At 40.0% G+C, this 27,709-nt stretch overlaps 3 protein-coding genes across 3 annotated transcripts in view; 1 reads left to right on the forward strand and 2 right to left on the reverse strand.

Annotated features, from left to right (window-relative positions):
- The window catches only part of c3h5orf34 (chromosome 3 C5orf34 homolog), a 128,443-nt gene extending 100,734 nt beyond the window's left edge, over positions 1-27,709 (forward strand). Inside the window, exons 3-12 of the mRNA XM_088910956.1 lie at positions 11,884-12,533; positions 13,921-14,022; positions 14,978-15,098; positions 19,435-19,526; positions 20,754-20,823; positions 25,172-25,342; positions 25,787-25,905; positions 26,785-26,889; positions 27,139-27,179; positions 27,504-27,709. Of these exons, the coding sequence (XP_088767082.1) occupies positions 11,884-12,533; positions 13,921-14,022; positions 14,978-15,098; positions 19,435-19,526; positions 20,754-20,823; positions 25,172-25,342; positions 25,787-25,905; positions 26,785-26,889; positions 27,139-27,179; positions 27,504-27,709 (1,677 nt within the window). The remainder of the gene's footprint in view (positions 1-11,883; positions 12,534-13,920; positions 14,023-14,977; positions 15,099-19,434; positions 19,527-20,753; positions 20,824-25,171; positions 25,343-25,786; positions 25,906-26,784; positions 26,890-27,138; positions 27,180-27,503) is intronic.
- On the reverse strand, positions 1,257-4,261 carry LOC148838122 (uncharacterized). Its single transcript, XM_088910954.1, has 5 exons — positions 4,187-4,261; positions 3,647-4,000; positions 3,096-3,437; positions 1,635-2,852; positions 1,257-1,373 (listed from the first exon to the last, which is right to left on the reverse strand). The coding sequence occupies exons 1-5, from the start codon at positions 4,259-4,261 to the stop codon at positions 1,257-1,259; spliced, it is 2,106 nt and encodes a 701-aa protein (XP_088767080.1).
- Positions 6,293-9,287, reverse strand: LOC148838123 (uncharacterized). The gene is made up of 5 exons (XM_088910955.1): positions 9,213-9,287; positions 8,673-9,026; positions 8,122-8,463; positions 6,671-7,888; positions 6,293-6,409 (listed from the first exon to the last, which is right to left on the reverse strand). Exons 1-5 carry the CDS (start codon positions 9,285-9,287, stop codon positions 6,293-6,295), a joined length of 2,106 nt encoding a protein of 701 aa, XP_088767081.1.

The raw sequence follows: 27,709 nt of genomic DNA on the forward strand, positions 1-27,709 counted from the left end.
TGTGCGGAGCTAACGGTCGTGTGTTGTCATTGTAAAACTCCTCCAGGAGGGGGCTGTGTTCTCCTTCAGTACAGGCTCAGCACACTCACACTGTTCCTGTCATTAGTCGTCATTGCCCGTCGCAATTGTACAGTAGTTGCTGACCTCCGTTTTTTTTCAGCCCTGTATTCTGTATATTTAAAAGGGTTTTAATCCAAATGTTGGGGTAAAAAATAAAATGTCGTGTTTCCTCCCTGCGCGAGCAAGCGGAGACTCTCTGGGAAAAGTGCTCAGCGGCGCGGACGGATTTAGAACAGCTGGACAACAATGTGAAATATATTAATGAATATTTGTATAATGTTTTATTTGAAATCGCTCTTTAATTCGAATAAATGGTATAAAGCTCACTGCGTTGTAGCTATTTCCATATTTTGTTCCGGTTCTGACTGAATAATTGCACAGTATCCGACCTGTGTCCTGTTGGTTCTCGTTGCCATTATGGGTGATGTACAGTATAGGGTGGCGAGACTGAAAAGATATCAGAAGCACGGAGGAACTCTCTATACAATTAAACATTATAAGTATGTATGTAAGGATTTAGGACGCGCATCAGTTGACAGTTAAGACACTCTGGGAGAGCTGGTTTACAAGTGTTTCTCCTAATACAACGTGACTTCAGTTCCTTTCAAAAACGTCTTCGGCTCATAAAACACCTCAATGTCCCCCCGACTCCCTCCCACCGCTAGAGGGGAGAAGTAAGAAGGATCAACCTATTTCGTAGCTATTAGTGCTTAATCTTAATCAGTGTTTTTATCATTGTGAAGTTCATTGTATGAAATTTGTATTATTTAATACTTGATATCTGACTGCTCCACAAGCTTACACGATGTACAGTATTTTATCTAACGACAGTTTTCCATGTTTTTGCTTGGAATTAGGAGATACAACAGGGACACAACGACGTTGCTTTACTTGGCTACTTTTCTGAGATAGATGTAAGGATGGAAAAGGATTTTTAATTTTCCTTTAACAAACGCTGCAACCACTTGCGGATCTAACTTCAGCCAGAAACTTTGTGAACCACGGATTAAAATGCACACAAACAACTTTATGTTAACAATTAAAGAATTTATTAAGTCTCTGTGTATTTACAAAAAATGAAGGCTCTGTTATTTTCTGTTAACGTATTGTACACGTCCAGCCCTGTTGTTTCAGTAATCATTGAAGTGAAAGAATGTTGCAGGGGCTATGCTACTGCCAGTCTGATTGCAGTCCCTTCACCTTCTCTTCCTCCTAAAAAGCTTAAGAAAAGCAAAGCAGGAGGTACAGCTTCCCTCTACTCTCTCTGTAGTAAGTCTCTCTTGATTGCATGAAGGCTGTTCTTGAGTTGAGCTCTGAAACAGAAGGTATTTTAAACATAATTTCAGTGTTGACTTACACACTTGGCCATCTTTGACTTCCCTGTCTTTACACAGGTGATGTCACACTGCTTGGCTATCCCAGCAGGCATTGTGGGCATGAGATTTGTCAGGTACAGTATACTTAGTTACATAGTTACCTCCCATTCCCATTTACAGCTTCTAGAAAAACTAACCACAACTGGAAGAAACAACACAGAAAACAAATATCACATAACATTTCTACTTTGTTTTTACCTCATTATCCTTCTGTTGTGTTTTAAATGAAGATGGTGTGGCACTCTCTGAGTCTCTGTTGAGTTTCTTTGGACTTTCTTTCATCTTCCTGGCACCGGTTTTCCTAAGGAGCTTCTTCCAGACACTACTAGCCTTTTCCTGTTCGACTTCCTTTTCTGTTGCCAAAACTTTAAGTTGTCCAACCATGGCTTCTATTTGTCCCGGTCGGGCACTGATGCTTTCAGTTTGTAAAGTGTCCTCTGGTTCTGTACTGATCGTTGTGGGTTTTGGAGGGACATGAATTTCATTGTCTTCCTTCTCCCCGTTATCTGGTGGGAACTCAGATGTAAAAGATGAGATGTCATGGTTGCTGGTCTCCTTGTCCAACTGCATGTCTTCTTCAGCTTGGACAGATATGAGACGGGTTTGTTTTTTTGTCTTTTTCTCTCTTTTCTTTCCTCCTGCCCAAGCCTCCTTAGGGAAGCTCTCCAATGCCGGGATCTTCTCCTCCATTTGCAGTTTCAAACACCGAGGATGATGTGGTCTTATTAAGGAGCCTTCACTCTGGGGTGGAAAATTACCAGAGTTGCACTTGGTGGGACTTTCTTCGCTGGTGGTAAAGGGCTCCTGCCACACATGAGCGATCTTACGGGCGACCTGGAACCCCGAACCCTTCCTCACCTCTATGGCCCCATTCGTGATCCTTCTGCCATATGAGGCCTTTGGTCTGGGCTGACGTATACGAGGCAGCGGGTGTCCTGGGCAGCTGTTCATTGAAGCCTCCATCACTGTCGCCTTCACGGGCTCTGTCAAGGAGAGCACTGGAGGAGCTGGCTGTTCTGACATCTCGCCAAGCTCCTCAGCAACGCAGGTCTCTTTGGCAGTCTGGGAATTGTTGCTGTCGAAAGGTATTCTGGGGTGTTCTCCCTTTACTGTGCTTAACGCATCCTGTTTAAACTCCTCCACCAGTGACAGGTCAGTCTGGGTCTTCTTGGCAAGGCCACGGACTCTGATCTGATGTGGATCTTCCGACAGTGGTCTTTCGGATAAAAATGGAAGGATGTCACGGCCAGGAGGGGTTTCACAGGGGGATACCTTAAGCAGCTCATCTATTTTGGCCATAAGTCTGTCCCCATCTCTGGAAACATCGTCTTTCCTAATATGTTGTCTTCTTTTTGGCCCTTCAGAAACTGCTCTTTGGGTCAGGATCTCAGGGAAGAAGTCGGTGACGCCACCTTCCTTTATCTAAGGAGTTAAATAAAATACTTAGGCACATACAGTAAAAGACAGAATCACAATACAGTATATACAGTATGTATCAACATATATTACAAACATAATAATGTATATACAATTTATTACACAGGCAAAGCCAAAACTTTTCTTAATGTATTTAAAACAAAACTTTTTCCTTGCTGGTGTTAAAGTGCCCCTGTGATGACGGATCTCACTGGTGGTTTGGACCCCAACGCCCTTCCTCACCTCTGTACCTCTGCTCTCCATCCTCCTGCCATATGACGCCTTTGGTCTGGGTAGACGTACGCGAGACGGTGGTCCTGCGTCAGACCAGGGCTCCTTGCCGCTGTCCTCGCAGGACCTGAGGGGCTCTGTCTGCTCCGCCTGTTTGTCTCGGCCAGGATGGGTTTCATTGGAGGAGTCGCTGAACATCTCTATTTCAGCAAAGTGTCTGTCCACATCTCTGGAGACATTGTCATTCCCACAATGTTTTCTTCTTTTTGGCCCCTCAGAAACTGTTTGTGGGGTCAGGATCTCAGAGAGGAGTTCAACAGTCTCCTTTTCAGAAGGTATGACTCCTTGTTTTACCTAAAAAGTTAAAAATTGTCTACAAATAAAAACCAGAACTACCGTGTATAATATCTCAATATGTATCTGTTAAACACAATACTGTACATCCAGTTTATTAAGTTGCCAAAGCCAGAATTTTTCCTAATGTTTTTTGCCCTTGCTGGTCTTCAAGTGCCCCTGTGATGACGGGTCTCACTGGTGGTTTGGACCCCAACGCCCTTCCTCACCTCTGTACCTCTGCTCTTCATCCTCCTGCCATATGACGCCTTTGGTCTGGGTAGGCGTACGCGAGACGGTGGTCCTGCGTCTGACCAGGGCTCCTTGCCACTGTCCTCGCAGGACATGAGGGGCTCTGTCTGCTCCGCCTGTTTGTCTCGGCCAGGATGGGTTTGACTGGACGAGTCGCTGAACATCTCCTCTATTTCAGCAATGAGTCTGTCCACATCTCTGGACAGATCACCATCATCCTTCTCAAACCGCTGTTTTCTTTTTGGCCCCTCAGAAATGGCTGTTGAGGTTTTGACATCCAGGCGGGGGTCAGCAGTCTGCTTTTGACTCATTTCGACTCCTCCTTTCTTTGTCTAAAGTGTCAAACAAAATTCCTAGTTTGAATATGAACGATTTTCTGGGTTTCTTTCCATTTTTTGTACATTTATGTGGCAGTAGTGGATATTGGAAACAATGTGAGACACATTTGCCCCAGAAGAAACTAATCTTATCCAGTAATTAAAGAGCTGATCGTGGAGACGCATCCTTTTTCAACTTACCAAGCAATCTTCTGATTGTCTCGCCTTACCCTCCACAGCTTTCACTCGGAGGTTGTTCCCCTCCTTGGCATCCATCTTGAAACCCCACAGAAAATGATTAGGTTAACCTGAATAGTTCAATACTGACATCTTATTTCTTTAACATTTAAATGAAAGACGGCTTTGACTTTCAGTGTGCATACTGTATATCTGTAAAAAAGTCTATTCTTGTACATAGAAGAGCAGTACCTTGAGTAAATAAGTTAAAAATGTCCTACCTTTATGTTTAAGATAAAATCAATATTTTGAGGCTTCTCTGTTTGAGAAAGTGTTTTCTTCAAATTTCTTTTTAATCTTCGACTACCTTCTTACCGCGTGTGAGCTTGAACTAAACGCGCTTAAAAAGTTTATTTTCTACGCTGGCATAGTTACGAAGTGATGTAACAAAGTCTTGGTTCAACTCATCATATTACCAGTGATGACGTAATAAAGAGTCTGCCTTTCACCCAGCAAGACGGTATGGCAGCATTAGCGCGTTTCACTAAGCGTTAGTGCATTCAAAAGGTGCAAAACTAGTTCCATTTACCATGAATATCGATAGAAAACCTCCGATACAAATGAAGTCTCAAATCTTCATTAGCATGGCGCATGAATTACAGTTTTGCCGAATCAACAATTCATGCAAACACCTTTAGAATCTAAAAAGCATGATAATATTCGAGCTGTGCAAAAAAAACTTAGGTGATTCACTCTCCCTAGGTAAGAAATTTCCTGTAACAGTATAGTTAAAGACACCAGTATCACTAGCTTGTCTTGCTAATTGACAAGTTTCCTACAGTATGCAATTCTGAATTGGGTTCGACCCCGGAATTGTGCGGAGCTAACGGTCGTGTGTTGTCATTGTAAAACTCCTCCAGGAGGGGGCTGTGTTCTCCTTCAGTACAGGCTCAGCACACTCACACTGTTCCTGTCATTAGTCGTCATTGCCCGTCGCAATTGTACAGTAGTTGCTGACCTCCGTTTTTTTTCAGCCCTGTATTCTGTATATTTAAAAGGGTTTTAATCCAAATGTTGGGGTAAAAAATAAAATGTCGTGTTTCCTCCCTGCGCGAGCAAGCGGAGACTCTCTGGGAAAAGTGCTCAGCGGCGCGGACGGATTTAGAACAGCTGGACAACAATGTGAAATATATTAATGAATATTTGTATAATGTTTTATTTGAAATCGCTCTTTAATTCGAATAAATGGTATAAAGCTCACTGCGTTGTAGCTATTTCCATATTTTGTTCCGGTTCTGACTGAATAATTGCACAGTATCCGACCTGTGTCCTGTTGGTTCTCGTTGCCATTATGGGTGATGTACAGTATAGGGTGGCGAGACTGAAAAGATATCAGAAGCACGGAGGAACTCTCTATACAATTAAACATTATAAGTATGTATGTAAGGATTTAGGACGCGCATCAGTTGACAGTTAAGACACTCTGGGAGAGCTGGTTTACAAGTGTTTCTCCTAATACAACGTGACTTCAGTTTCTTTCAAAAACGTCTTCGGCTCATAAAACACCTTAATGTCCCCCCGACTCCCTCCCACCGCTAGAGGGGAGAAGTAAGAAGGATCAACCTATTTCGTAGCTATTAGTGCTTAATCTTAATCAGTGTTTTTATCATTGTGAAGTTCATTGTATGAAATTTGTATTATTTAATACTTGATATCTGACTGCTCCACAAGCTTACACGATGTACAGTATTTTATCTAACGACAGTTTTCCATGTTTTTGCTTGGAATTAGGAGATACAACAGGGACACAACGACGTTGTTTTACTTGGCTACTTTTCTGAGATAGATGTAAGGATGGAAAAGGATTTTTAATTTTCCTTTAACAAACGCTGCAACCACTTGCGGATCTAACTTCAGCCAGAAACTTTGTGAACCACGGATTAAAATGCACACAAACAACTTTATGTTAACAATTAAAGAATTTATTAAGTCTCTGTGTATTTACAAAAAATGAAGGCTCTGTTATTTTCTGTTGACGTATTGTACACGTCCAGCCCTGTTGTTTCAGTAATCATTGAAGTGAAAGAATGTTGCAGGGGCTATGCTACTGCCAGTCTGATTGCAGTCCCTTCACCTTCTCTTCCTCCTAAAAAGCTTAAGAAAAGCAAAGCAGGAGGTACAGCTTCCCTCTACTCTCTCTGTAGTAAGTCTCTCTTGATTGCATGAAGGCTGTTCTTGAGTTGAGCTCTGAAACAGAAGGTATTTTAAACATAATTTCAGTGTTGACTTACACACTTGGCCATCTTTGACTTCCCTGTCTTTACACAGGTGATGTCACACTGCTTGGCTATCCCAGCAGGCATTGTGGGCATGAGATTTGTCAGGTACAGTATACTTAGTTACATAGTTACCTCCCATTCCCATTTACAGCTTCTAGAAAAACTAACCACAACTGGAAGAAACAACACAGAAAACAAATATCACATAACATTTCTACTTTGTTTTTACCTCATTATCCTTCTGTTGTGTTTTAAATGAAGATGGTGTGGCACTCTCTGAGTCTCTGTTGAGTTTCTTTGGACTTTCTTTCATCTTCCTGGCACCGGTTTTCCTAAGGAGCTTCTTCCAGACACTACTAGCCTTTTCCTGTTCGACTTCCTTTTCTGTTGCCAAAACTTTAAGTTGTCCAACCATGGCTTCTATTTGTCCCGGTCGGGCACTGATGCTTTCAGTTTGTAAAGTGTCCTCTGGTTCTGTACTGATCGTTGTGGGTTTTGGAGGGACATGAATTTCATTGTCTTCCTTCTCCCCGTTATCTGGTGGGAACTCAGATGTAAAAGATGAGATGTCATGGTTGCTGGTCTCCTTGTCCAACTGCATGTCTTCTTCAGCTTGGACAGATATGAGACGGGTTTGTTTTTTTGTCTTTTTCTCTCTTTTCTTTCCTCCTGCCCAAGCCTCCTTAGGGAAGCTCTCCAATGCCGGGATCTTCTCCTCCATTTGCAGTTTCAAACACCGAGGATGATGTGGTCTTATTAAGGAGCCTTCACTCTGGGGTGGAAAATTACCAGAGTTGCACTTGGTGGGACTTTCTTCGCTGGTGGTAAAGGGCTCCTGCCACACATGAGCGATCTTACGGGCGACCTGGAACCCCGAACCCTTCCTCACCTCTATGGCCCCATTCGTGATCCTTCTGCCATATGAGGCCTTTGGTCTGGGCTGACGTATACGAGGCAGCGGGTGTCCTGGGCAGCTGTTCATTGAAGCCTCCATCACTGTCGCCTTCACGGGCTCTGTCAAGGAGAGCACTGGAGGAGCTGGCTGTTCTGACATCTCGCCAAGCTCCTCAGCAACGCAGGTCTCTTTGGCAGTCTGGGAATTGTTGCTGTCGAAAGGTATTCTGGGGTGTTCTCCCTTTACTGTGCTTAAAGCATCCTGTTTAAACTCCTCCACCAGTGACAGGTCAGTCTGGGTCTTCTTGGCAAGGCCACGGACTCTGATCTGATGTGGATCTTCCGACAGTGGTCTTTCGGATAAAAATGGAAGGATGTCACGGCCAGGAGGGGTTTCACAGGGGGATACCTTAAGCAGCTCATCTATTTTGGCCATAAGTCTGTCCCCATCTCTGGAAACATCGTCTTTCCTAATATGTTGTCTTCTTTTTGGCCCTTCAGAAACTGCCCTTTGGGTCAGGATCTCAGGGAAGAAGTCGGTGACGCCACCTTCCTTTATCTAAGGAGTTAAATAAAATACTTAGGCACATACAAGACAGAATCACAATATATACAGTATGTATCAACATATATTACAAACATAATAATGTATATACAATTTATTACACAGGCAAAGCCAAAACTTTTCTTAATGTATTTAAAACAAAACTTTTTCCTTGCTGGTGTTAAAGTGCCCCTGTGATGACGGATCTCACTGGTGGTTTGGACCCCAACACCCTTCCTCACCTCTGTACCTCTGCTCTCCATCCTCCTGCCATATGACGCCTTTGGTCTGGGTAGGCGTACGCGAGACGGTGGTCCTGCGTCAGTCCAGGGCTCCTTGCCGCTGTCCTCGCAGGACCTGAGGGGCTCTGTCTGCTCCGCCTGTTTGTCTCGGCCAGGATGGGTTTCATTGGAGGAGTCGCTGAACATCTCTATTTCAGCAAAGGGTCTGTCCACATCTCTGGAGACATTGTCATTCCCACAATGTTTTCTTCTTTTTGGCCCCTCAGAAACTGTTTGTGGGGTCAGGATCTCAGAGAGGAGTTCAACAGTCTCCTTTTCAGAAGGTATGACTCCTTGTTTTACCTAAAAAGTTAAAAATTGTCTACAAATAAAAACCAGAACTACCGTGTATAATATCTCAATATGTATCTGTTAAACACAATACTGTACATCCAGTTTATTAAGTTGCCAAAGCCAGAATTTTTCCTAATGTTTTTTGCCCTTGCTGGTCTTCAAGTGCCCCTGTGATGACGGGTCTCACTGGTGGTTTGGACCCCAACGCCCTTCCTCACCTCTGTACCTCTGCTCTTCATCCTCCTGCCATATGACGCCTTTGGTCTGGGTAGGCGTACGCGAGACGGTGGTCCTGCGTCTGACCAGGGCTCCTTGCCACTGTCCTCGCAGGACATGAGGGGCTCTGTCTGCTCCGCCTGTTTGTCTCGGCCAGGATGGGTTTGACTGGACGAGTCGCTGAACATCTCCTCTATTTCAGCAATGAGTCTGTCCACATCTCTGGACAGATCACCATCATCCTTCTCAAACCGCTGTTTTCTTTTTGGCCCCTCAGAAATGGCTGTTGAGGTTTTGACATCCAGGCGGGGGTCAGCAGTCTGCTTTTGACTCATTTCGACTCCTCCTTTCTTTGTCTAAAGTGTCAAACAAAATTCCTAGTTTGAATATGAACGATTTTCTGGGTTTCTTTCCATTTTTTGTACATTTATGTGGCAGTAGTGGATATTGGAAACAATGTGAGACACATTTGCCCCAGAAGAAACTAATCTTATCCAGTAATTAAAGAGCTGATCGTGGAGACGCATCCTTTTTCAACTTACCAAGCAATCTTCTGATTGTCTCGCCTTACCCTCCACAGCTTTCACTCGGAGGTTGTTCCCCTCCTTGGCATCCATCTTGAAACCCCACAGAAAATGATTAGGTTAACCTGAATAGTTCAATACTGACATCTTATTTCTTTAACATTTAAATGAAAGACGACTTTGACTTTCAGTGTGCATACTGTATATCTGTAAAAAAGTCTATTCTTGTACATAGAAGAGCAGTACCTTGAGTAAATAAGTTAAAAATGTCCTACCTTTATGTTTCAGATAAAATCAATATTTTGAGGCTTCTCTGTCTGAGAAAGTGTTTTCTTCAAACTTCTTTTTAATCTTCGACTACCTTCTTACCGCGTGTGAGCTTGAACTAAACGCGCTTAAAAAGTTTATTTTCTACGCTGGCATAGTTACGAAGTGATGTAACAAAGTCTTGGTTCAACTCATCATATTACCAGTGATGACGTAATAAAGAGTCTGCCTTTCACCCAGCAAGACGGTATGGCAGCATTAGCGCGTTTCACTAAGCGTTAGTGCATTCAAAAGGTGCAAAACTAGTTCCATTTACCATGAATATCGATAGAAAACCTCCGATACAAATGAAGTCTCAAATCTTCATTAGCATGGCGCATGAATTACAGTTTTGCCGAATCAACAATTCATGCAAACACCTTTAGAATCTAAAAAGCATGATAATATTCGAGCTGTGCAAAAAAAACTTAGGTGATTCACTCTCCCTAGGTAAGAAATTTCCTGTAACAGTATAGTTAAAGACACCAGTATCACTAGCTTGTCTTGCTAATTGACAAGTTTCCTACAGTATGCAATTCTGAATTGGGTTCGACCCCGGAATTGTGCGGAGCTAACGGTCGTGTGTTGTCATTGTAAAACTCCTCCAGGAGGGGGCTGTGTTCTCCTTCAGTACAGGCTCAGCACACTCACACTGTTCCTGTCATTAGTCGTCATTGCCCGTCGCAATTGTACAGTAGTTGCTGACCTCCGTTTTTTTTCAGCCCTGTATTCTGTATATTTAAAAGGGTTTTAATCCAAATGTTGGGGTAAAAAATAAAATGTCGTGTTTCCTCCCTGCGCGAGCAAGCGGAGACTCTCTGGGAAAAGTGCTCAGCGGCGCGGACGGATTTAGAACAGCTGGACAACAATGTGAAATATATTAATGAATATTTGTATAATGTTTTATTTGAAATCGCTCTTTAATTCGAATAAATGGTATAAAGCTCACTGCGTTGTAGCTATTTCCATATTTTGTTCCGGTTCTGACTGAATAATTGCACAGTATCCGACCTGTGTCCTGTTGGTTCTCGTTGCCATTATGGGTGATGTACAGTATACAGTAGGGTGGCGAGACTGAAAAGATATCAGAAGCACGGATGAACTCTCTATAAAATTAAACATTATAAGTATGTACGTAAGGATTTAGGACGCGCATCAGTTGACAGTATAAATATATATATAAATATATATAAATTTTATAGTTGCTGACTTCCGTTTTACAGTATGATTTGTAAAGGCGTAAAATGTTTTCACTCTCGTGTTCTGTATATTTAAAAGGTTTTTGTTTCCCCCGCGGCGTGAACAAGCGGAGACTTTCTGGAAAAAGCTCAGCACTGCGGACAGATTTAATACAGCTGTACGACTATGTCAAATATATTCATGAATATTTGTATAAGGCAATATTTGTGTATGTAATTCAAATAAATGGTATAAAGCTCACTGCTTTTAGTATTTTATTCATTTTGTTCAGATTCTGACGAATATTTGCACAGTATTCAACCTGTCTTGCTGGTTCTCCTTGCCACAACGTGTATTGTGATGAGTAATATAATTTCATGTTTAACATCTGCTCATGGTCTAAAATCTCACGTGTTGTACCGTTAACTGACGTTAGCTTTCAGGGTTTTTCTTCTTGTAATTAGAAGACCCGCTTATACGGGTAATTTTTACAGTACGTGACTACTACCCTGAAATAGATGCATGGATGGAAAATGATTTTTCACATAGGTGTGTAACCGCTTGCTGATCTAACCGCAGCTAAAAATCTCTTCGGAGGTGGTGTGGGCCCTCAGATCGCACTTTTTTATTTACCGAAGGAAGTATAGTACGTCTCCTGCAAAACACTAACGGCGTGCTCCCACGTGGTCTCATTTTAAGTCTCTCTTTAGTTATCCACTTTTCTCGTCTTCTGTTTGAGCTTTCACTCGTGTTGTTTTTCTTTAAAGTTAAAAGTTAAACACAGCGGTGGTGTTTAGTTTAAAAAGGTCTATTTTGTTTTACGATACAAATTTATATTTGAGGCTGTGTGCAAGATTCATTCCGTAAGTAATACCAAATGATCGTGTTTATAAAGTAAATGAAACATACCTTTCAAATAATTGGTTTGCCGTCTCCCCCGATAACATAACTTCATGTTCTGTAGCGCAGCGATAAAATCGTCGTTGCACACACAATACTGAAGCTCTGTAATAACGTAGCTGCATATTTGCAGGTTTATTGTTCGTAGTATATATTTGTTCAGTCAGCTCCGTGAAGTTGTCTCCCCTACAGATAGTATAAACAACGACTCCCACACCGCATTCGTTTGCGCTGTGTACGGAGTTTCTTCAGCTTTCTTTTCGCATGCAGCAACTTTTTTTTTTGCTTTGTTGTATCGTTGCAGCGGTGTTACCACTATGAACGAGAGGTGGGGTGGCCCGCTCTTAGTTCCGGCTGTGCGAAGCTCGGAGATGACGGGACGGTGGCGGTGTCCTCTGTGGACGGCAAAGCTGTTCTCCGCTTGTCAGCTACGGGACAGGAGTTCTGGGTGGAGTTCCTCTGCAAGGCCAGCCAGAAGTCAGCCAGGCCTGCCAGCCTGGAGCCAAAAACCGAGTTTGCTGGTGGCCCTGGAAATGCCAAGGAGCGCTCTAGAGACAAGAACCCAAAGGTCACGCACAGTGAAGTGGAATCGGCAGAGACCCAAGAAGATAATGGAGATAGACACCCCAACGCCAGGAGCTTGAGAGTTGTCTCCAGTCAAAGTGGCACAAGTCACAGATTCTCTGAGACAGCTCCCAGACAGGCCTACCTTTGCACCTGGGTGGTTCAGCACCATTCACTGTCATCCTATCTGTCTCTCTGGCACCATCCACTGTCTCTAGCAGTCGCTTTTAGGAACTCCGTAAGGGAGAATAATAGTGACGCTGTGGGAGACAAAGATGCGAAGACTATGGGGCAGACCTGTCAGCCCCGGGGTGCAGATGTAATGAAGGAAGAGGCGAGCTGCTTGCCTGAGTCTCTGCCGCTGAGCTGTCCCTTGCCACACCAGCACAGGTCAGACGACACACACACGATCCATGAATCCTCTCCATCTGCCATCACATGCAGCTGTAGCAGCAGTGTTTTCAGTGACAACTGTGCCATTCTTTCATCATCTCACACTATCCACTAGAATATTACCTACTGGAAACCAAAGTCTCTCTTCCTTGCACTTTTCTTCATAAGTTCCTGACAGAGGTATATGGCTTAAACACTGGAGAGCGAACCCAAATCTATAGAAAGTGGCATGAAACGAGGTTGTTACAGAGGCACCAAACAAGGTTACATCCCAGGAAAAAACCCAGTGCAGAAACATTAATGCAAGCAGAAAATTATTTTTCTGACCAGGTTAGAAACATGCACTCCCTTTTAATTCTGCCTTTTGCAACTGAGTGCAGTACTGTATATACTGTAGATTCCCAGAGAGGATAAAGTTTACAAGCAAGAAAAAGCTATTGTTCTGAGGATCTCTTCCAGCCATCTCTTGCGTGAGCCCAGGATTTAAGCTTCAATAACATGGTTAGTTAGCTTGTTCCAGGTTCCTACAACCCTTTTGTGTAAAGAAATCTGTCCTGTTTGCTATCTTACACTTCCTCTTAATTTCCACTTGTGGCCTCTGGTTCGTTCCAATATCAACCCTGAAGAAGCTTATTGAGTTGACGTTCCTCATTACCTTTCAGGATGTTGAATCCTCCCATTGCCTCGAACAGGGGAGACTCAAGTCCCTCATGCTCGTGAGAAGGTTTTGGGATTGTCATGTGAAATAGCTGGGTTGAATTAACACATTACAAATGTCCTCTGTTCAGCAGAGTGCTAAAGATCTTTACATTTGAAACCCATGGTCTCTGTGATGACCAGCATGATCTGTCTAATTGGGTTGGGTTTCCACTGATTTTCTTGTGTGTTAATCGGCCCACAAATGTTGGTGACTGATTGGGTATTGAATAACTAGCAATATGTAAATCTAAAACAGAAAACCGGATGACATTGTACTGTATATGAATTGAAAGAATATGTAAGATTAGCTACATACAGAGAATTATTGTTTTTATGGAACCAAAATCATTCCTAAATACAAAATGTCCATTTCAACATGATTGTCCCATGACTGGGTTCATTAAGGTTTTAGAAAGAGGTATAAGGAACCATTTTTTGTTTTTTGCCCATCAAAATCATTATAAATTTGATTCTTTTACATTTCAGTTTCTTTTATATTTCAGGCTGTGTTTTAAAATATTTTTTTTGGCTAAATTCTTCTAGATTGCTTTAAGAAAGGTTAAGCACTGCTTTCACAGTGCATACGACAAACTGTTTGTATGACCTGTCCCAGAAAATGCCTGTGGTCTTGTTGAAACACTGAGCTGGATGGGCTCCTTGTGAGGAATGTTTGCTGTGTGTTTAGGTGGAACTTTAAGGAGCGCTTCTCCCAGGGTGACCAGGAGATGGAGCAGCTCCTTCGAACTGAGCTTGTCAGTGTTGTTTGGTGCCAAGGGGTGGTTTATCGGTAAGTCAGTCAGATGCTTTAAATGTTCATTTCTTTTGACTGAAGATGCACGAGAAAAGGTGTCTTATTTGATATTTATAATAATATAGTATTTAATGGTTGGAAGTGCAGTTGAAAAAAGTTACTTGGTACAGATGAATTTGCTCTGTACATTTTTTTTATAAGAATCATTTCGTAGTGTGTCTTCATTATAGGAAAGCACCCAAGGCGACTTTCCTATCTTTCACTCTTTCACGCCATAGGGTCCACAGGACAAAATCACAGAATTCAAGATTGTTATTTTTATTCTACAAATCCTCCTTCAGGAAATGTGCCCTCTCATGCAGACTTTCTGTCGATAACACCTCATAGATATTTCTCAGTTAATTTGTCTGCTGCAAATCCCAGGGTCTCCTCACAGATTCTCCCTCCTCACCCCAAAGCAATGGGACACTTTTAGCACCTTGTTGAGTACAGTGATGTGTAGGATTAACACTGACAGATGGAACCAATTTCTCTGCACTTTTGCTTCTAGCACTTTAGAGTTATTGTAATTGTAATTATTGATGATAAATACTGGTGTCACCTTATATTAGGAGAGATGTTTTGGAAAGGGGTTCTTCACACCAAAAAAGGTTTAAAATCCTCTCCTAGATCTATATCTAGTATATAATATGTGCATTGTTTGAGAAAATTATTGCATCTCTTTCAGTGTTAGGACAAAAGGCACTAGAGTACTTTCCCAGTCTACAGGCGAGTCACCTATTTTTTCCTAAAAAATGTTTCTGGGATGGTACTGTATATCCAGATCTTAAGTAACAGATCAAAGGTGATAGCCTGCAAGTTCTTTGGACCTCTTCCTTAACGAATGATTTTGATTGGGACTTTGTTTAGCGTGTTAAGGTGAGACAGATACATTGTGTGGGTTTAGCAGTCTGTTGGTAAAGATGCCATTTCTCCTTTCCCTTCCTGTCAGACTAATTCGCAGCACAGTCTGCACCATAGAAGCTTACCCTGGTGATGGCTCAGTCATCAGATCGAAAGGAGCGGTTGCAAACTACTTTACTCATCACTTCGCCAAGGACGTTTCATACCAGGTATGCAAGAGGTCATGATGGAATCCTTTCTAGATCTGGCAGGATACCTCATTGCATGCTTTCCTGAAGGAAATAAGTCTTCATTAAGTGAAACTCACTGGCATTCCTTAAGTGTCTCTGTCTCCTACCCCTGTTAATTTATTAAAACTCTGTCTTTTAAAGCACAGCGACTAAGATATCAAAGGTTTTTATTGCTGAAACAGTGATTTGGAGATTTTTTCAGCCAAGAGTGATTCCACATTTTGTACACAGCAGGTACCCCTGCTGAAATCCATGGTTATTATTAATCCAGAGCAACTGGAACTTCAAAGGAGTTCCAGAGAATAGAAAGTCTGAAGAAACACATCCAGATGTGCCAACATGATGTGATAGCTATTAGGATATAACAGTAAAGGAACAAGTAAGGTTTATTCCATGCTGAAAAGAGAAGAAAAGAAACACAAGGCTGTGGACCCTTCTTCAGGTGCCACCCGAGGGAATTGTCAGCTGCTGAAAAGCTGCTAAACAGTTAAACAGCTTGACCATTAAAAATATTAAATATGAGTTACATAAGGGTTGATTTAAGAATTTGACAGCTCTGTAGCAATGAGAACTACCAGACAATCCAGGAAAAAGGAACCGTGCCATTTATTTTTGCTCAAAAGCTGTACTTTATTTTCAACCCTTATAATCTCATGGACATGATGATCAATTTTGAATTTTGTTCTCAAAAGACAGCTATTAGTTCTTGATTCATTATTATCTGTAATATTAGTTAGATCCGTTACAGTGTAAGAAAAAGAAGGAATCGTTACCTTACATTTCTAAACCTAAACAACACATGACTCATGGCAACACGTCAGCTGTTAACTACAGTGTCACATGTTTTCCTATAAACTCTGCTATATGCTGTTAGTATGGTTCCTTTTGCCTGCCTTTCCTCTATTACTTGTTAGAAAAAGAATTTTGAGTTACTAAATAAAAACACTTGTTGAAATTTATTGTAACCTCTGATCATAAAACGTCGCCCCAGATGTTCCCTTAAAAATTAAATTGGACAGTTACAATTGTAATACATAGTGTATACTTATATAACTTATATGATATGTAGGTTTATGTCTTCAAAGACTTTAACTTTCAGGATACTATATTTAAGAGTCAATGCAAGCACTGCCTTTTAAAAGTCAGATGTTTGTTTGTTTTTTTTACCATATTTGTGTTCGGTTTAACATCATCCAAACACCGAGGAGAACCTTAACTAGACATGTCTGTAGTTTAAATCAGAAAACTGGCAGTGTGAGCTCTTGCTGTTGTTTGTCCTTTTCATTTGAGAAGTCATTTTACTGCTCACCAGTAAATGTTTTAAAAGCCAAATATTTTGTTGCTGTTAATTGCCCTGCTGTTATGTGCCCAGTTGGTGGTTTCAGATGGATTTCCTTAATCTGCATCAGTTCACATAGTGTGTTTTCTTCTCTTTGGAGTCCACCGTTTATTTTAGCATCAAAGTCTGTTTGAACTAAAACTAGGGTGAGGTGGTGATTGCAGCTTTTTAATTAAAAAATAAATCAATATTTTTTCTGTCCCCCAGTTGATTTCACCATTATTCTTGCACAGCGTGGAAGACATGAAAGCTAATTACTGTTCAGTCCATTTCAGGGTTGAGCTGCAATAAGCACTGTGATGTGCCAGTGGCTCCAAGTGAAATGTGAACTATTGTGATGCTTCTGGCTTTGTGGGGTTCGACTTTTGCTCAAGTACTGTATCTGGGTATCACTGTTTTTCTGCTTAAGGAGCTTGCCTCTTTTTCTGCTTATCGCACACCAGTATGTGAATTAATTATTTGTGTACATGGTAGATAAGATAGAATCACTGTTTATGAGACAGCAGCTTAAAGGCTTGAACTTCAGTAAGGTTACCACTTGAGAAAACAGTGTGGCAGAGATCTGAGGGATTCTTTCAAATTGTGTTATTTCCTGTTTGAGACAACCATTACATTCCTTGAGCTTTAAACACATGAATTGTATTACAACTGAAAGACAGATTAAATTCAGAACAAACAGAATGTCATAAATGTGAGCAGCTATCATCAGCTTTTTTAACACTACAGATATTGTCCTTGTAAATTAGCAAAACCATTATTCTACATAAACTATATATCCTGAGCTCTTAGAGAATATTCTGCAACTGCTTTAGGGAGGATTATAACCAAATATTTATGGGAACCCTAAATTTGGTCAGTTGAGCTAGGACTGTCATTTTGTGAAACACAGTGAAGAGTGGCAGCGAGACCCAGCTTCGTGCAGCTGTTCAGGGCTATCTCTCTGACATCACATGCTGGCTATGGTATTTATACAACTTAAATAAGAGGGCATCCCTTCTATCAAATCATAATTTCTACAGCATATGAGGCTACTGAAAGTGGGGATAAACATCGCCAAGTGCTGACCCTGCTGTGAGCATTTATACAGTGCACCAATTCTAACAGAGATGTGCATTTTCCCCATGATCATTGATATGATTTCAGCTCTCTTTCTTCATTTACTTACCTTGATAAATATTGTTTCAAAACTGTACTTATTTATTAACAATAACGTGTCCTTGATTATTAAATGCTGTTTATCCTGTATGTTAATAGTAAGGATTGCAGGTCAATTAATTTTTTTGTGCTAATACATACTCAGCTCCATGGATTAATGCTGTAAAGCAGTACTGCAACTGCATGTGTACAACAGAGTTATTTAATTTTAAATGCTTCAGCTGACTGAGACAGGTCCTGTGTGAGTACAATGAAATGTTCTTATTTATCTTTACAAACATCACTATAGAGACTGCAATAATTATTAACAGGAACAGACACTATATGAGTCTAAACTATATGAACAGAAACAATAATGACATATCTTTGATCAAACACTATTTTTAATTCACGTATAGAGTAGACAAGTATTCCCTCCTAGAGAAAATAAACCCTTGCTCAAGAGAACAATTAAATGCCCTGTACCACCAAAAACAGCAATGAAAATATAAAGAAAGTAATGCCCAATAATAGCACCTAAAATATTGTCTGTCCTTGAAGTCTTAAGACCATGTGTCCAGCTATGAATTTCACAGGTCTTTTGTAGTGCTTCGGGGAGATATAGTCGAAGCCCAGGACCCTGTGCACTTTTACAGTAGATGTTATCCGAGTGATCAGGGTGGGATAGTAACGGGTCAAAGACAGGCTGACGTTTAGAGGTGGGTTCGAAGTAAAGAGGTGTGCAAAAAGAAAAGAAGATGTGAAAATTTAAAGGGGCACACGGCTGCCAGTCGAAAAAAAAAGAGAGGCTGGCGAGTTGGCAAAAAAGAGGAAAAAATAAAAACGGGGAAAAATCTCACTCAACTGGAGATGAAGTCTGGATAAATAATAAATAACTTCTTAACGGAAAAACCTTCTGCATGGAAGAATCAGAGATTAAGGGTAGGTAGATAAGGTTATAATTAAGACTAGAAGAGGGGTGTGCTCGCTAGGTTCGCAAGGTTGAGCTCTAAGACGGAGCGAAGCTTCGCATTCTGAACAGACTTAAATATAGATGTAATTAGTGTGATTGGGAATGAGTTTGGGAGCCCGACTGAAAGAACGAAGGCTTAATTGAAAGACATCATAACCTAGTTGGAATGACAGGTTGAGTGCTTGTGGGAATGCTGCTGTTGTCAGGGGCGAGTCAGTCCTGACGAGGTTATTACATCTTTTCCTTATTTTTCATAGTGTGCACAGCAAAGAAATCTTTATGTGACCTAACCTCAACTTGATTCTTGTGTCCACTTGCTTACTCCAGTAACATTAACTCTTGAGGAGCCTCACTGGTCTTTAGAAATGATTGCAGTTACAGTTGACAGTTTTTGCTTCAGGTGCTCAATAATGTCCTTCTATTTAACTGTGACGCAGAATGAATGTGACCTTTGGTCTAGAATTAGGGCACTTCTTATTTGGGGTGTGCCTAGATGAGTAAATGAAATAGCAAAGATTAATGTGCCAGTTAACAACACAATAAAGCTCATTCTATTCTACAGGATATTAGAAAAAAAACAAACTCAAGCTGGAGTTCCATATCTGTATAGCAAATTTCATTTTCTATTTATTGCAGCTCCTTCGAGATGAATTTACTGTTTAGTGGCATATCTGTTACTATTCACTATTACTATTTCAATTTAAAAAATTGAAAAGGGGGAGGGACAGGTCTAAGGATGGCAGACCACTTTGCTCTAAGAAAGCACTGTGTGTTGTGCTGCTGTATAACTACTGCACCACGGCAAGATTAATCCACTCATGTACTACAGTTTGGAAGAATCTACTTTGCTAATGCTTTTATTTCCCCAGACTGATGAGAAGATGTATTTCCTGAACAGTCTACCCCCTGATGTTCCCGGACAGAGATATTCAGTTTCTTCGGTGGTCACAAGGGCCAGCAGGTGAAATATTATTGCAGACACACTTTTAATAGGCCACAGAATTAGTTCTCTTTTTGGGAAGCCCTGATGTGTATACCCAATATATCATTGTACATGCTTAGAAATGTTTACAGTGTAAGACAGGATGGGGTCAGGCTCTTTTAATTGCATCTTCTAGTCTAAAGTGGGAAACTGGTCTCACAGATGGTTTCCTCCTAATAGTTTATACAGTACATCTGGCACCTGTCATACTGTATTTCATTTTGGTATTGGGCCCAAATCAGACAAAACCTACCTCCACTTTTGGAGCCTTATCCAGACTATGTAATAAATTGGCTGGGTAAGCCTTTGCTTTGCTCTTTGCTTTTCTCTCTCTCTAACTTTTCTTTAGTTTTCCTTCATGCAACTAAGACCACCCCAGAAGAACCTGAGAGGCAAGCTAATCACAGCTGTGCCTCCTCACACAGTGTTCCATTTTCCTACCTGGAAATGTAATTTCCTTATTGGAATGGGACAGAATAAAAATACAAACTTTAGCAGGCAAGGTTATAGCAGGCAGAGGCACAAAATTCTCAGACCCAAATATTCTCTCTATGTAACTCTGCCCCACATTCTGTCTCAAAGTGTACTGTATATACCTTGTTATAAGCAGATTGAAATGGAAAAAAACACAGTGAAAGCATTGTAAATAATAGAAGGGCTTTAATAAAGCACGAAACAAGATACTAAAGATTTTGGACAAGCAAATGCATGGCTTGCATAACTGACAGGCTGTGGGTTTGAGTCCCTGCCTGCTGTTGTGCCTTGAGTGAGGTACCCAGTGGCTCCAGTCCACCCAGCTGTTTAAATGGGGGCCAGCATTGGTGGGGGGTTATCCCTGTGATGGATCAGTGTCTTATGCAGTGGGGGTAGTCAAAAGCACACTGTTTCCTTAATGCCACAGACACCAGGAAGATCACTGGACCGATGAGCTTTTGTGGCTCGAATACTATCTGCCTACCTATTCTTGTAAGAAACTGCTTTTCCCTTTTTATGTCAGTGAGAGCAACAGTCTCTATATATATTGCTGTAGAAAAATCCCTAATGGTGTTGATTTAATCAGACACCTTTATAGGTTTTGATATACACATGACATAAAATTGATTTTTACATATCCAATGCACAGTGATAGTTTGTTACTTAAAACTGATTAAGTGCATGTACCTTTATTTTCAGTATTTTTATAATTTTATAAATGTCTTATTCCAGAATCCTTCAGTGCTATAATCAATGCAGACTCTCTCTGAAACTCCCTAACACTTTCTGCTGCTGGAAGGAGGTAAGAGGCTGCTTTTCAAATTAAATGGTAGGATTGACATTTAAGATTCCGATGTGTGAGTGATGAATAACAGGAAAACACAAGATGCAAAGCTGAGAACAGACTTTTATAAGCTTCAGTTTGCTTTGATCCAACCCAAATTGCTGTTTCAGTTTACTACTGTGTTTACCACTGTTTGATCAACAGTGTTCTGTAGAGTTGTGATGGAAAAAGCAGAAAATCCACTTAAATTTGATTTGGAAGTAATGAGGGAAAATGTCATTTGAAAACCATCAAAAAAGAGAAAATGTATTGTTGGATTGTTCCTCCCATCTCTTTGCACGCTTATTGTTTTATTTTTTGCTTACCAAACAGCTTGTTAAACTCAAAGGAAGTCAGCATTTTGAAAGCTCAAACCAGTTTCAGCTTGTCTCAGTGGTGTATTAACAGTGATCCAAAAGAGCTGCAACTCGTTGTGAAATGTATTGATGTTCATGCTCTGTTGTTTTAAGTAATTGTACTGTATCTGAAGGCTATATTATTTAACAAGTGGATCAGTAGGCAGCAGTTTTGCTTAAGATCTCAGCACTTATTTAAAGACATTAACTTAGATTTTGGAGATGAATACATTTTTTTGTGCTTACATATAATTGGAAAAAAAACAAATAATTGCATTATTGTTGGAGTGTATCATTCATGGCAATATCACCACAATTCAGGAGAGGAAAGGCTGCACTAGAGAATTTCAGTCATTAAGGTTAATTGAAGCTTCCAAGAAATTTGTGAAACAGACATGCTTTTTGATACATATTTACTAATTCATACCTCACGGAAAAACGTTGTTACAAATGATTCAGTGAGCCATCATTGTGACGTAACAGCATCTTTTAGTTTTGTGTCACTCATCAGCTTTATATTCCGTCTATGAATCGTGTGTGCACTTATAGTGTTCGCAAAGTTAATGCCATAGAGCAGTGGTTCCCAGTGGTCTTGGTGACCCACACACCTGCTGGCTTTCATTCCATTCCACATTCATTAGATAATTGAACTCTTATTTGATCTAAGAATTTGCTTTAATTTAATTTTTGCTTTATGTTTCTAGTCACAAGTTTAGGATTTTATTTCACTTACAAAATAACAGTTAAAGCTCCAACATATTTAAGAGCTGGGAACAAACAAAAGTTCAAATTAATTTTATTATTACTAAGTCGATGAAGGGTTTGTTTGTATAACTGAGAGCTTGGCTGGAATAAAAATCAACAGGTGTTTGGGAACCACTGCTCTACAGCCATTGTTTGTTGCGTGTGGTAGCATCTTCTAATATGAATGAATTCAAAATAGAATTACTTTCTACAAAAGCTCTATGGAACAAATAGAATGACAGTAATACTTGCTGTTTTCATATATTTTAGCTGTAGTATTTAAAGGCTTAGTGACCTTGCAATGGCCAGATTTGTTTGTAAAATAAACTTTAAGAGTTGGACTAGACACCGTATCAGGATTGTTTTTATCTTTAGTGACAGTAACCGAGTGCCGATTTTAACAACCCCAAGAAGCGACATTTTGAATGTTCAATTAGTCAAAAAAAATGAAAATTGTCGACTCCCATGCAGAAGAAATTACATTTAATGGTCCATTCAATTAAATTTGTTTCTGCATGCAAATGTATAAGAAAAGGTAAAAGAAAAAAAGTTACATGGCCACCTTTATTCCCAACTAGAGTGTTGGGAAATAGAAAAAAATAGATAATTTTGCTCTAAATAACTAGATAAACAAATATTGTTATCATATACATATACCATAAATTTATCATTATAGGTATAATTAGCAACATTATAACTTTTCTAGATGCCTTTCGAGGTAATTGAATTTTCTGCCAGCTCTTCTGGCCTTTTCTCTATATTATTTTATCACATGCCAGGTCACTGAATGTAAGTATGGTAAGTCACCACCATCCCATAATATTCTTGTTTATTAACTAGACACGGACTGTTTGCACATACTCATTTTCTTTAAATAAGAAGAAAAATCAGTTTTTGAATATGCAGAGACACATTTCTGTTTATTTCAGGTTGTAGAAAGCAACTGCTTTTTGCGGTAATTTCTACTTCCCGAATATTGCAAAACAAAAAAACTCAATTTAAAAAAATTCTACCAAGTTAGTTCCCATTGTAAGTGATGCCTGGAAGCAAATATTAAGAATCCCTTAAACTATTCACATCTTACCAGCCACCACTGAACCACAATTTTAAGATTTTGTGCTTGCTGCATTTTGAAATGACTGAGGCACCACAGTATAATTTTATCATGTTCACGTGTTATGCGTTAGTGAATCTCTTTGTGCAATCAGTGCACACAGCTGCTGTGAGTCATGTGGCCAGCACCACATACTCTCGCTTCCAGACGCCTTCTCTCTTTCCGTGCACTGTTCTTGGGAAAAGGGTTCAAAAAACAAACAGCATCCATATGAGGCCAGATCATTCCTCCTCTCTAACCAATATAGCATATAATCCAGGATGTTTAGAGCTGGAAGGTCTGTGACAGAGTGAATTATCCTGAACAGACATTTCTGCTCTAATGGTCCAGAATTTTTATTAGAAATGCCTTTTATTTGCTATTTATTTGCTGTTTTACTTCTTTTGAAAGTGCCCTGAAATGGTTCTTTGATTAATCTGTTAAACAGAAGTAGCAACATACTTCTGTGTTTTACTGAAAACCAGAGCAGTAAAACCAGATGATACTAGACTCGGAAGTCTTGGATTACATTTGTAATGGGTTTAGAACATTGCGGAGTGCTTTGTCACAGTGGACAAACTAAGGCATTTTTTCACATTTTAAAAATAAGTATATTCTTATATTTATTATTATATAAATATTAACATTGAGTATGTTGTGCAGCTACAGTACTAACCTCACATGTTCAGTAGCAAAATTAATAGCGTGCATTTCTCTAAAAAAACAAAAACCATGCATACAAATTCTGACTTCCTCGAAACGTCAAGTAGGAGGTTCTGAAAAACAACATTTTAAATGACGGTGCTGTGTTGCAGCTGTTGAAGCACTGTGCCAGTAATTTTTCTTTTCAGTGTTTGTAGTCAGACAGGTTTTGGAACTAGAATTCAGCTGCACTCACTCTCAAGATCTCAGCTTCCTGGGTGCTATTGTCTCTCTAGTGTCCCTCGCAGTTGCTAGACACAACCTGATGCCCTGGAAATGCTTCCTAAATTTCAGGTCCTAGACTAATCCATGAAGTATCTGACCTTTGTTTCCACCTTACTCTGCACATAACCTCCTGGTCAAGCCTTAAGGAAACCTGTTTCATGTTTCTGTTTTTTTACCTTACAACCTGTCAAAGGGGGATGTGGTTTGGCTGAGCATGTTTAAGAGCTTATTGACAGGTTGCTCTGATGTTGCTTAAATCACTCTTTTAAGTTTAATATGGGTTGCTCACTGGAAGGGAGGTAAACCCAAAAGTGCAGATCCTTCAGAATCTAATTAAACATGTGCTGCAAGCTAGTAATCCTGTATTCTAGGGTGCACATAACCTTCTCCTCAGCAATAAATCCTCTTTTGAGACAAAAGGAAGACACAGATGTAACTGTTTAAGCAATGGAGAGGGTTTCCACACAGACCCATTTCAAGACCACATTTGGTCAGCTTGAATATGTCACATCTGTTATAACATTATCGAGGCGTGAGTGCAGTGGACACGTTTTTCTTTTTTGCTGTGGTTTTAAACTGTCATCTGAGAAAATATTTAAAAGATTCAAGCACCAAAATACTAAAATTATTTAATCACACAGAAAGTGCTTTTCATGGGTTTTTTTTTATTAAGGGCTCTATATAAGACAGTACAGTAAGGCTCAGTGTTTTATTTTCAGTCAAGCAGTTGGAGATGTTTGGTTCAATCCATGTTATTTTCCATTTTCTTTTTTGATCAGTTCTCCTATTACCATTATTGTGCCCCCATGTGATATGTGATATGTGATTACTCATTTCTGTACTTATAAACCATCTTCCATCTTGCATTTTTAAGCTTTGTCTTTGCTCAAAAAATTTATGGGTTTCATTTGATATTTTTAATGCTAATAACTTAATTTGCTTTGAAGTAGAATCCTTATACTGTAGCTTGTGAGTGTCCTGTTAGTGTTTATTATTGTGCTGTTCTGGGTAGTGATTTCCTGTTTCTCCACAATAACTTGAATCTGCTGGGCTTTCTAAAGCAATTTGAGACCTTGCACTCCTTGCAAGGATGCTTTAAAAAGTAAAGATTTAATTTAATTTTGATTGGGAAGACAAAGAAGCTAATTCAGCCCTCCCCTGACAAAAGGACCTGTAATAAAACATGTTCTCTCCTTCTAACTCCCAGGAAAGCAGCCTGTCAGCTCTGCAGAACCCTCCAGTACTGATAGAGGAAGCTTATATTCCAAACACAGGCCGTTTCAGCGCTTATTCGGATGGGAGGGTGCATGTCCTTTTCTGGGACGGGACGGCTCTACACATGATGTGGAACTTCAGCTCTCTGGGACTGAAAACACAGGTGCAGTGCAGGCAACATATTGGATAAAAGAATTGCTGCTGTGCACCTGAATTAGCTGTCAGCGCAAGACTTCATAATAACGGTCTGTAATGCTCTTAATTTTACATGAAAACACATGTGCTTCCTGTTGATTTTATATTGAATATAAAAACCAATGTGTTTTCATATTCCCCATTTTATTCATGTCACGACTTTTATTAAGTGAATGAATTTTGTTTATAGTACATGTTAAATCTTTTTGTGGATATGTTTTGAACATATAGCCCTTTAAGGGACAGTATTGATTTAAATCTTGAATACAATTGAGAGTCTTATAATTTCTCCCACTAGAAATCACACATATTTTGCTTCACACAGTTGCTCAAGTTACGAAATCAAAGCAGATGATTAGGACTGAGTGTGTTAGTAAATGCTCAGTCTTTCTGTTGGGCTCGTATTTCACAGGGCAGAGGGACCTTCCTGTGTGCCCCAGGGGGGCAGCAGGTGTCAGGGTGGTGTCAGCTGACCAGGCCTGATGGACAGTGTCACCTGGTGCAAGTGCAGGCCCCTGGAATACATGACAGGTACTCTACAAAAGCAACACAAGGAGCCTGAGCATAACGTTCTTGCTAGACCAGTACCCTGAGTACTGCGTACTGTATGTGCACTGTATTACATTACCTATGCTAAGAGGGATTTTCCTTCAGTGGCATTTTTAACAAGTCATATACAGTATAGTCAACTTACTGTATACTGTAGTTTCCACAGTAAGTTTGGTTACATGCAGGTAGAGTTAGAAATTCTTAGCCACTTTAACTAGTTGTGTGAGGACTACAGGGTGCAATCTCAAGATTAAGTTAATATGTCTAAGGAAGAAAGTTGGAAGAAAGCTTGAGCATGAAAACTGATTCACTGTATATGAAAACGTGTTAGTTTTCTTGACAGAAACACATCATCATCTTGCGTTTTTGTCAGATTGCTATAAAATTTGTTTTTTCCTAAAATGGTCCCATACACGCTTTATATATAGTATAGACAAACCCTCACACAATTTCAGTTGTCCGCAATAATTTATCAGTTTCGTGCCCATTCCATTACAGTCTTCTCCAGTATTATTTTAAATATTTTTGTGACTCAGGATGCTTGTATCAACAATGGTTTCATGCATCAGCTGTCCCTATTGTAAAAGTGACTGTCCTCTTTTCTTTGGCATGGAAAGGCTCCCCACATGTTTTATTCCGACACACAAGAAACACACGTCATACACACAAGAGACAGAGTTTTTTCACCTGAGTCACCAGTCAGCTTCAGAAGAAACAGGGATGAGTTCAGTATGAAATATTGTCTGTCAGATTATAGATACATTTCCATTTGTCGCTTCTACTCTGTGCACCATCCTTAACTTCAGGATTTTCTTGGAAAAAAAGACTGCCTGGACTAATTTAATCCCATCTGTTCTTTAGGTACGTGGGCGCAGCTCTGAATTGGTGTAAGTGGATAGATCAAGCTCCTCAGAGCAGGAAAGAGTCTGCCAGAGGTGTCCAGATATCGGATCCAAGTGATGAGTGGTAAGAATCTAAAAAGTAAAAAATATTTTAAAAAATGTACAGAATTTAAATTGAATTTCTTAATACATAATGCCATTTTAACCTGTATGGATTTCTAGTTTCTGACATTTTGGTATTGAAATCTATTTCTCTTTTAAAATGATAAGGAGATTCTTACTGTATAATGCAAATTTCCATTTATACTGTTTAATATATATTTGCTCTGTTTGACTATTGAATCTGCATATTTTTTTCTTTTTTGCTTCCCAGGTCTGTTGAGTGTGAACTCCAGAAAATCAAAAGGTTTAATTGTATCCTTAATTACTGGTTCATCAACAGTTTATATTCTGTATAATTGGGTCTGTAGCTATTAAGTGAATTTCTTCCTTATGAAAAACCTACAGTTTTGTAATGCAAAATATTTTGATAATATTCCAAATCTAACTTTTAGTTTTTCCTTCATTAAAAGATTTTGTCATGTCCTTTTAATTTCACTTAATCCTTTAATCTTTTTACATCTCAAAGCAAATTAAATAAAGCTACATTCGACACTCAGTTATTTCCAAAACATACAGTTTACTGAGACTCCAGGCTTGCTGAAGGTACTGCTTCTGTTTCTTTAACCCAAAGCACAGTTCTCCTGGAAAACAGTGGACTTGTAAAGACAGCGGCCAGTGATGCCTCCAAATTGAACTATGTTTCCGGCGCCGATGGTGGGGGTTCCTCGGGAAAAGCCAAAGAGAAGAGCATTGCTGAAGCACTGGCGCGAACGTCTCAAACCATCAAGGACATTGAGACGTTGTTAGCAAACAGGGCCACCAAGAGCCACAATGCAGTGTAA

Source organism: Atractosteus spatula, chromosome 3, assembly GCF_055471065.1.
Source record: "Atractosteus spatula isolate fAtrSpa1 chromosome 3, fAtrSpa1.hap1, whole genome shotgun sequence".
Taxonomy (NCBI): Eukaryota; Metazoa; Chordata; class Actinopteri; order Semionotiformes; family Lepisosteidae; genus Atractosteus; species Atractosteus spatula.

Bases quoted from the DNA above. Each gene is read 5' to 3' on its own strand.
- LOC148838122 (XM_088910954.1), bottom strand. From the start codon at position 4,261: ATGGATGCCAAGGAGGGGAACAACCTCCGAGTGAAAGCTGTGGAGGGT. The intron at 3,438-3,646 runs GTGAGGAAGGGC...TTAACTTTTTAG, and splicing joins TGAAGAGCAGAGGTACAGAG to GTAAAACAAGGAGTCATACC. The intron at 1,374-1,634 runs GTAAAAACAAAG...CTTCTGTTTCAG, and splicing joins CACAACAGAAGGATAATGAG to AGCTCAACTCAAGAACAGCC.
- LOC148838123 (XM_088910955.1), bottom strand. From the start codon at position 9,287: ATGGATGCCAAGGAGGGGAACAACCTCCGAGTGAAAGCTGTGGAGGGT. The intron at 9,027-9,212 runs GTAAGTTGAAAA...TTGACACTTTAG, and splicing joins GACAATCAGAAGATTGCTTG to ACAAAGAAAGGAGGAGTCGA. The intron at 7,889-8,121 runs GTGAGGAAGGGT...CCTTAGATAAAG, and splicing joins TGGAGAGCAGAGGTACAGAG to GAAGGTGGCGTCACCGACTT.